The sequence below is a fragment of the Impatiens glandulifera genome, chromosome 2 (genome assembly GCF_907164915.1).
Source record: "Impatiens glandulifera chromosome 2, dImpGla2.1, whole genome shotgun sequence".
Taxonomy (NCBI): Eukaryota; Viridiplantae; Streptophyta; class Magnoliopsida; order Ericales; family Balsaminaceae; genus Impatiens; species Impatiens glandulifera.
The window spans coordinates 15,373,009-15,382,932 of NC_061863.1; the positions used below are offsets into that span (position 1 = coordinate 15,373,009).

At 35.9% G+C, this 9,924-nt stretch overlaps 1 protein-coding gene across 1 annotated transcript; it reads right to left on the reverse strand.

Moving 5' to 3' along the window:
* Positions 1–6,790: 6,790 nt before the first annotated feature.
* Positions 6,791–9,717, reverse strand: LOC124925864 (cucurbitadienol 11-hydroxylase-like). The gene is made up of 9 exons (XM_047465982.1): positions 9,503–9,717; positions 9,082–9,412; positions 8,279–8,428; positions 7,952–8,194; positions 7,648–7,737; positions 7,497–7,575; positions 7,237–7,343; positions 7,025–7,152; positions 6,791–6,898 (listed from the first exon to the last, which is right to left on the reverse strand). The coding sequence occupies exons 1-9, from the start codon at positions 9,712–9,714 to the stop codon at positions 6,802–6,804; spliced, it is 1,437 nt and encodes a 478-aa protein (XP_047321938.1). The 5' UTR covers positions 9,715–9,717; the 3' UTR covers positions 6,791–6,801.
* Between the last annotated feature and the right edge of the window lie 207 nt (positions 9,718–9,924).

The following is a 9,924-nucleotide window of genomic DNA, read 5'->3' on the forward strand; positions in this document are numbered from 1 at the left end:
TCGCCCCTACTGAAAGTTAGATCTAAATGTTTCTTGTCAGCATAGCTTTTCTGTCTGCTTTGAGCTACTTGCAGCCTCTCCTTGATTTTTCCACCAGCACCACAGTGTTGGATACTATTTCTGGTCCAATCACAATTCTCTCGCCAACTTTATCCTAGTGTAGTGGTGTCCTGCACTTCTTCCCGTACAATGCTTCAAATGGCGCCATTCAAATGGAAGACTGGAAACTATTGTTGTAGGCGAACTCAATCAAAGACAACATGGTTTCCCAATTGCCTCCGAAGTCGATAAGACAAGCCCGCAACATGTCTTCAAGAGTTAGAATCACACGCTCTAATTGGCCATCGATTTGAGTATGAAATGCAGTACTAAAGGACAGTTTCGTGCCAAGACCCTTGTGAAGACTCTCCCAGAAATGTGAAGTGAAACGTGAGTCTCGGTCTAAAACTATCCTTATTGGTATGCCATGTAGTCGAACTATCTCTTGCAGGTACAACTTTGCATATTGTGTCATTGAAAAGGTTGTTCGAACTGGTAGAAAATGAGCAGACATAATGAGGCGGTCCACAATGAACCATATGGCATTCATCTTTCATAGGGTCTGGGGAAAACCAACTACAAAGTCCATGGCAATGTCTTCCCATTTCCAAACCGGGATTAGCAAAGGGTATAACAACCCAGAAGGCCTTTGGTGATCAATTTTGACTTGCTGACAGGTTAAGCTTTCACTCACGAACTTCATGATGTCCTTCTTCATTTCTGGCCACCAATATAAAGTTTGCAGATCTTTGAACATTTTGGTGCTTCCTAGATGAACAGAGTAGGGTGTTGAATGTGCTTCTGTTATTACCTCTTTCCTCAAAGAATCTATAGATGGTACCCACAGTATGCCTCTATGATACACCAAATTGTTTTTAGTTGAATACAATGAGATACCTTTCTTCTCGTCTCTTTGCCTCCATGTGGTCAGTTGGGCATCTTGCGCCTGCCCCAACCGAATTCTTTCAAGCAGATCTGGAACAATTGTCAAAGTCGCCAGAATGCATTCTTGTTGCTACTCTAACACCACCAGGTTCAGCCTCTCGAATTCCAGAATCAGGTTTGGCTGAGTAGTAAGTTGATTTAGGGTGCTTGATTTTCAGCTAAGTGCATCTGCTACAACGTTAGCCTTCCCTGGTTGATAAATGATTTCGCAATCATAGTCTTTTACTAGCTCCAGCCATCGCCTCTTCCTCATGTTGAGCTCTTTCTGGGTGAACAAGTATTTTAGACTTTTATGATCGGTGAAGATTTGACACCTTTTCCCATAGAGATAGTGGCGCCATATCTTTAAGGCAAACACCACAATTGCTAATTCCAGGTCGTGAGTGGGGTAATTCCTCTCATGGATCTTCAGTTGTCTGGATGCATAAGTCATTACCTTCCCATTATGCATGAGCACAACACCTAAGCCATTCTTGGAAGCATCTGTGCACACAATAAAGTTGTCTATCTTCGCTGGAATTGTAAGAACATGGGGCAGATATCAAGTTGCTCTTCAACTCTTCAAAACTTTTGGCACAATGATTAGACCACACAAACTTTTTATCTTTGTGTGTCAAGGTTGTAAGGGATAGAGAAATTTTAGAGAAGCCCTTGATGAACCTTCTGTAATAGCCAGCCAGACCTAGAAAACTTCTGATTTCAGTCACATTTGTTGGTATTGCCCAGTCCTTCACTGTTTCTACTTTAGCTGGATCAACCTCAATACCCTTGGCTGAAATAATGTGGCCTAAGAATGCAATTTTGCTCAGACAGAACTCACACTTGCTTAGTTTTGCAAAAAGATGATGCTTTGACAAAGCTTGCAAAACTAAAGCCAAGTGTTGTAAGTGCTCTTCCTCTGTTTTTGAGTATATCAAGATATCATCAATGAAAACTACCACAAACTGATCTAAATAGGGGTGGAAGACACCATTCATCAGTTCCATAAATACAGTAGGTGCATTTGTCAACCCGAAAGGCATCACTAGAAATTTGTAGTGTCCATAGCGAGTTCTAAATGTTGTCTTCTTTATATCTTCATCCTTGACCCGAATTTGATGATAGCCGGATCTTAGATCAATTTTGGAAAAGACTGAAGCCCCTTTGAGTTGGTCGAACAAGTCGTCGATCCTTGGCAAAGGATATTTGTTTTTGATAGTTACCTTGTTCAGCTCACGGTAGTCGATGCATAGACGTCTGGACCCATCCTTCTTCTTCACAAGAAGTACTGGTGCTCCCAAGGTGACACACTTGGTCGAATGAAGACTTTGCTCAAATAATCCTCCAACTGGTCCTTTAATTCTTTCATTTCAGTGGGTGCTAGACGATAAGGTGCTTTTGATATTGGTAGGGTACCAACCTTCAACATTATGCTGAACTCCACTTCTCTAACTGGTGGCAACCCAGAAATATCAGCAGAGAACACGCTTGGATACTCCCTCACCACCAAGATATCTTCCAACATTGGTTACTGCTCATGTTACATAGCATGAGCAGTAACCAACACACATAAAACTTTTATTTGAGGCATCTGCTGAGCTTGAAACAGAAAGGATTTCCCATCATGATCAATTAGTGTCACAAACTTCTCTTTACAATTGATTTGAGCCTCATGACGGGATAACTAGTCCATTCCTAAAATAACATCAAATCCAGACATCTCCACCACCACAAGATCCACCAACATCTTATGATTTTGGATCTGGGTTTCACAAGCTCTAACAAACTTATTAGTTTTAAGATTAGGGCCTGATGGTAGAGAAATCTTATAAACAGCCATGGATTCAACTAGTTTCAAGCCAATTTGTTGCACAAAGCATGCAGAAATAAATGAATTTGTTGCTCTAGTATCTATCAAGGTATTGGCTATTGTATCAACGATTAATAAATTACTTGTGATAATAGTTGAATTCGGATTCACCAACTTTTGATTCATTGAATACACCCTCCCTGGAATGATTTTCTTCAACTAAGGGCAATCTCGTTTATAATGCCCAACTTTCTTGCATAAGAAACAAACGTTGGAGCTTTGCAGGCACAATCCCGTGTGAACACTTCCACAAAGATTACAAGGAGAAGCCGATAGGTTGACATGGTTTGCTGGTCTTGCATACGGTGTCCTCCTTTGTTGTTGTTGTTGTTGTTGTTGTTGTTGTTGTTGAGGGCGTTAAATATTCCTTGACTTCTGGTGGTTAGTATTGTGATTAAAATTTTGCTGATAGGGCCGTTTCGTCGCTGACCCTAGAGAATCCCTCCCTTGATAGCTAGACCGCTTGACCTGAGTCTCTCTAACAATGTCATGGCTGTCTTTCTCCGACATTAGTGCCCCATCAATGGTTTCCCTCATAGTTGAAGCATTTCTCATCCTGACATCACGGCGAATTGTTGCGTTGTGCCCTATCAATGGTTTCCCTCATAGAAATGGTTCAGCTCCAAGGCAGAATTTCTAGTAATCATTGGTGCAAAATATTTACCCCTCTCGAACCTCTATACATACTCAGCAACACTAGCATCCCCCTGGCGGATTACTAGGAACTCCCTAGCCAGCTTGTTCCTAGTGCTTAAGGTAAAATATTTGCCATAGAATACGACCTTGAACTCTGCCCATGTTGCTGCATTAAGGTTGAGGCTAGACTTAACAGTGTGGGTTTTTAAAGATGGGTTAAGAAAAGAGCTTGTCTTAGATTAATCTTGCTAAAGATTCTATGATATTGCTTCTAAATTATGCCTTCTGTTTTCTTGCTAAAGATGAGTTAAGAAAGATGAATAGCATATAATGAATGAATGGGTGTAGTATATATAGTACCTAATAAGGCTGGTCACCATCTAGTCATAGCATGAGTTAAATGACTGTTTAATAGAAAGGGTTGGTCACCTGTTTGTCATGGGCATGGGTGGATAAATAGATGATGAAGAGGGCTGGTCACCTGCTGGTCATAGAATGGATTAAATGATCGTTTAATAGAAAGGACTAGTCACCTGCTTGTCATAGGCATGGGTGGATAAATAGATGCTGAAGAGGGCTGGTCACCGACTGGTCATAGCATGGATTAAATGATTGTTTAATAGAAAGGGATGGTCACCTGCTTGTCATAGGCATGAGTGGATAAATAGATGATGAAGGGGTCTGGTCACATACTGTATATGTCATGGATTAAATGATTGTTTAATAGAAAGGGTTGGTCACTTGCTTGTCATAGGCATGAGTTGATACTTTGCTAATAAAGAGGGCTTTTTACCTGCTCGTCATAGCATGGGGGTGACATAAGAATGAGGTGACAGAAGTATGGGTTGGCTGAAGTATGGTTTAGGTGAAACATGAGGTGGCATAAACATGAGTTGGCTGAAGCATGAGGTGGCATAAGCATGAGGTGACAGAAGTATGGGATGGTTGAAGCATGAGTTAGAAAAGTATAATCGGTCGGACCCCCTCGGTCCTAACTCAGATTTCTCTCGGTCATGACATAAATTTCTCTCGGTCATGACATAGATTTTCCCTCGATCGTGACATAGATTTTCCCTCGGTCGTGACACTGATTTCCTCGGCCCTAACACAAATTTATCTTGGGTCCCTAGTTTTAGCCAGGACCGAAGATACTCGATCTGAAATGAATTTTTGGGTGTGACAGTTGTTCTATCCAAATTTGTTACATAAAGACCTCAACTTTCTCAACATATTGAAAAAAAAATTGAGCATTGTAAAAGGGAAATTTGAAGAAATGACCTGATAAAGTTTGCAAAAATGACCATTTCGGATAAAAATACTCTTACGTGTGACCTGTGAAATGTCCAGATTGCCCTTAATATTTATTATCTTCCAATTTTTTCTTCCCCTCTACTTTTCCGTTCTTTCTCTTCTCGGTCTTCTCCCCCTTCTCTCTAAACCCTAAGCGACGAACACAACGACGGACAAAACGACATACAAAGGCAAAGACAACCATGAGCGATGAAGTCTTTGATGCTCATTTCATCAAACTTTCCAAATCCGGTGAGCGATGAAGTCTTTGTTTGCTTTGTTTTAAAGTCATAGATCTGATGGTATTATTTGCTTTGTTGAGCTTGAATTTTGTTTATTAATGACATATTATATGTTGGTATGATATTCGATGTTCTTAACATATTTTTGTTAATTTATTAAATCAATGTTCATCGTCTCTTCTCCCTAAACCTTAAACGACCCAAGCAGAAGAATACGACGAGACTCTCCCTAAATTTCTTCGCACGGACGTGAGGGGATTTGTGACTGTGACTGTGACGAGAGGGGTTCTGTGACGCAAGAAGATCTGTGGTAAGAAGGTAAGAAGGGATATGTGACTAAAGGAGATATGTGAAGCGAGGGAATGTGTGACGAAAGGGGATACTTTTTCAAACTTTATATATTATATATATATAAAAAATAATTATATATATATATAATATATAATATATAAAGAAAAATTAGATTAAAATATAATAAAAATTAAAAACTTATTCAAACTTTATATAATATGTTAATAAGTTTTTAATTTAGATTATATTAAAGTTTGAATAAGTTTTTAGTATGTTGAAAATTAGATTATATAAAAGTTTTTATATATTTGATCTGTGAGGCAAGGTATCTGGTAGACAAACTTATCCATCCGGTAGACAAACTTATCCATCCCATATTTCAGATTGGATATCCGCCTCTATTTTAAAAAGAAATTATAATCTGACTCGGTAGATCCAAAATGAAATTAATATTTATTTTAAAACAAAAAGACATTGGTCAACCGGTATAATATCTTTTTTTAGGTAAACAGAGAATTATTTTAATTGATAAATATTTTTATTGAAAATTACTAAAATATCATTTCATACAAATAATAAAAATAAAATTAGACTAACTATTATTTAGACTAATAGGATTTGTAATTTTTATAAATATATTATTTTATTTTTAAATTTTAAAACTCAAAATAGGTAAAAATATATATCCAGATATCAATGGATAATGACTTTTTCCAACTTTATATATTATATATTAAAAAAATAGAAATTATATATACATATATAATATATTATATATAAAGATTAAAATATAATAAAAATGAAAAACTTATTCAAACTTTATATAATAGGTTGAATAAGTTTTTAATTTAGATTATATAAAAGTTTGAATAAGTTTTTAATATATATTGAAAATTGGATTATATAAAAGTTTTTATATATTTGAATAAGTTTTAATTTAGATTATATAAAAGTTTGAATAAGTTTTTAATTTAGATTATATAAAAGTTTGAAATTTTTTTTAATTTAGATTATATAAAAGTTTGAAAAAGTCATTATCCCATTGTATGATACAAAAGAGTATTTTAGACTTTATATACCGGCCCCGAAAATGTCAAGGTTTATTAGGCCTGAGTAAAAACTGCGCACACAAATCTGATTCCAGCATCACATCGATGCACCGTTTTATTCAAATGATGAAAATTTTAATAATTAAATTCCCATATGACCCAAAATTTGAGTCCAAATGATAATTGGCTTATTAATAATAATAGAGACAAACTACACCATAAAAGATATTGAACGCGACATAAATAGACATGTAGGACAAGACACTACTTATAAAGACACTTGAGGAGACAGACCTTGATAGAACATAATATGATTGAAAGTCACTCCATGTCCGAGTCAAAGGATGCAAAGCCCCTACATCCTCCCCAAAAACAAAAGTAACATACTACATATAACATATTCTAAATGCAGATAATAACATAATATAGTTCTTTTTTATTTCTCTTTCTGATTTCTCTTTCAATCCTTATTCTTCTTCTTTAAAGTAATGAAAATGCCATTATCAAATTGCAACATGGGCATCCTCGACACCTTGCCTCCCTTTACTTTCGTCCACCTACAAATTCAAAAAACTCGAATGATATTCCCCTTCTTTACTCCCCATTTCTTACTCGAAAATATTAGATATAATTTTTATCTTGTTTTTTTCGTTATAAATAAGTTTAGGTTTTAAGTTTCTTACTCATATTCGCTAACCAAGACATGTAGGAAGGTGGCTATGAATGCTTTTGCCAATTCAGCACCGGCACACTGCCGTGTACCTCCCCCAAAGGGCATGAAATTCTTCGCTTGAGTTTCGGCGTCAATATCCTGCAAAATAAATGATTTACTTTTATGTTTAAACACAAATATTACATAGGAATTTGATGATTTGAATATATGTTTTCGGTTAACCTTCCAACGCCTTGGATTGAATGAGAGGGGGTCCGGATAAACTTTAGGGTTGATGGCAAGCGACGAAGTCACAACCATTATGGCCCAATCTTTTGGAATAGTGTAACCTTACAAAATTTTGAAATAATAATATAGAAGAAAAAATTATACATTAAGCCTTTATTAGTTCCTAGTTCAAGCCTTAATAACAATTTAAAATGAAAAATGAAAAGACAAATTATAGATAGAAGTAATAACAAGTTTGAATTAAGTTTAGTTACCCTTGTATGGAATGTCCTTGAGTGTCTTTCTCATGATTCCCGGGAAAATATTTCCTAATCGCAATGTCTCATTAATAACCTATAAAAACGTAGTTGAAATTACTATAAGATTTGCATATTTTATTTCTTAACAAGATGTCTCAACGCTTACATGCATTGTGACCGTCATTGATTTGTACTCGTCCCATGTTAGTGGGGCGTCCTTGTCTTCCTTCTGTTTTATTATCGCTTCATGCTCGGCCTGATCACAAACAAAATACAAATTAGTTTACTTTTCAATAAATTAAAACCCGATATAAATATCATACTTTAAAATGAGCTTATTTGAAAACATATAATCATGTCATATTTGGAAATGGTACACATTAAAATTTACTCAACAATTTATACCTTTTTTAAAACAAGTTCTAATCAAGAAATGAAAAGATTTACAAAATGGAAGCATGAATAAATACCTTGAGGTCATCGACAACCCAAGGGTACTCCGCAAAGAACTTGAAAGCCAAACCGATTGCTGACGAGATAGACTCGACAGTTGCAAATAATGCTCCCATTGTGACCGAAATGATGAAACTCTCAGTAATGAAAAAATCAGTATTCAAATCCTTAACAGCTCGATCAAGAAAATCGCCTTTTCCCGGATTCTTCATTCTGTTCTTCATCTCGTATGTAATCATCTTCTCTAGTTTCGCCTTATCCTGACAATCAAATTATTTCAAATTTTGGTTATATTTTCCATTTCAAAAGTCAAAAGAAGAAAAAAGAAACATATATATTCTTACTTTCATGCATTTATTGAACCTTGTACCAGGGACATTCAATGGAAACGACAGAAGACCTTGTACAAAACCGTCTATTGTATGTGCTATTTCCTCTGAATTGGCTCCTACATCGTGCCCAAACAAGTATTTTGCTGCAAAAACCGCTACCATCTACAATACAACACATGCCAAACGTAATATAATTAGGGAATTCCGATTTATTTTATACCACAACAAAAAAAAATTTTAGCTAAGAATTTTCTGATTATTTCGATTCTACCCATATCAGCATATACACAAAAGTGAAAAATGAAAGATCACTATTTTTTCTTTTATATTTCTTTTGTGCATCATAATTAATAATTTATGAGTAGGTTGAGATTTGAGACACAAATGTCAATTATGTTTTGTTCAAATAATTTAGTTAATTTTTTTTTAGAAAGTTACATCTAAGAGTCAACTTAAGTACTTAAGTGTTTTTTTTTTAGTGAGAATCTAAAATGAAATCTTTTCTATTAGATAAAACCTCGACACTTAATTACTCTAGGGATGCAATTTAGTTTAATTTTATAACTCATAATTTAAGCCCATTACAGATATTAATTGTTAAGTGGGACACTTCTATCTTTCCCTATAAAAAAATAAATAGTTGATTATTATTTTTTTATTAGAAAAAACAAATTTCTTCACCCACATCCTATAAATCAACAATTTAACATACTTAAATAAATAGTGAAAGTAAAATGACCCAAGAAAATAAGTTCCTATAATCTAATATTGAATAATTAAAACAGCTTAGGTGATAATTAATTAATTAATCTTACTTGAGATGTAGCCGTTTTGACATCGAAGGTTCCTTTAGTAGTCCAGTTAAGGAGATTGTTCCTAACCGTTATCTCTATGTCGGTTAAAAGCTTCGTCTTCAGGCTTTCGGCCCCAAAAAGACCTAAATAAACTCCCCTAACGTACTTATGAATATGACCGACTGCATTAGGCCGAGCCTCACCTTCTAAATTGAAAAGCTTCTGGAAGGAATCAAGGTACCAAAGTTCCACCGACTTCCCTTCCTGTTGAAAGATGAAGTTATTCAGTTGTGGGTCGGCCGATATTATCATCGGCCGACCAACCATATTCGTAGAAAACACCGGCCCGTATCTGCATGCAAATCGATCGATATTAATACCATGTTTTCAGTTAGCTAGATTCTATCTAATATTAGTTATTTGAAAAGTAGTTTGAAGTTACCGTTGGATCCTGTTCTTGATGAAAGGGTGGAGATCTAGAGAAGGGCTCTTGGTTAGGAGCTGAAGAGTCTCGCCGATAAAAGGAAAACCCATTGAACCCGGAGGCCGTACGCCGTTACATTTTGGGTTCCTCCATTTGTAAATAAAGTGAGTTATCACCACCGTCGCAACTGCCACCGCCACCGCCGCCGCGCACAGACCGTATTTGTACATTGTTTGAAGTTTGTAGGTGAAAGAAATGGTGAGTTGGGTTTTGTAGTGAAGTTATTGAGAAGATGAACATGTGTTTTTATTCGGTAATAATTATTTAATTAATAATAGAGGGAGCGAGTTCCTCGTGGCCTCACGCATGCACACCACCAAAGGAGATACAATGTGACATTTGTGTAATTAAGCAGGGTCCACACTATTCTGAAATTTTGA

What these genes read in the sequence shown, in the direction of transcription:
- LOC124925864 (XM_047465982.1), bottom strand. Translation starts at nt 9,714, where the DNA reads ATGTACAAATACGGTCTGTGCGCGGCGGCGGTGGCGGTGGCAGTTGCG. An exon ending in GGTTCAATAAATGCATGAAA is followed by an intron (nt 8,195 to 8,278) that starts GTAAGAATATAT and finishes TTTGATTGTCAG; the next exon opens with GATAAGGCGAAACTAGAGAA. An exon ending in GGGTTGTCGATGACCTCAAG is followed by an intron (nt 7,738 to 7,951) that starts GTATTTATTCAT and finishes GTTTGTGATCAG; the next exon opens with GCCGAGCATGAAGCGATAAT.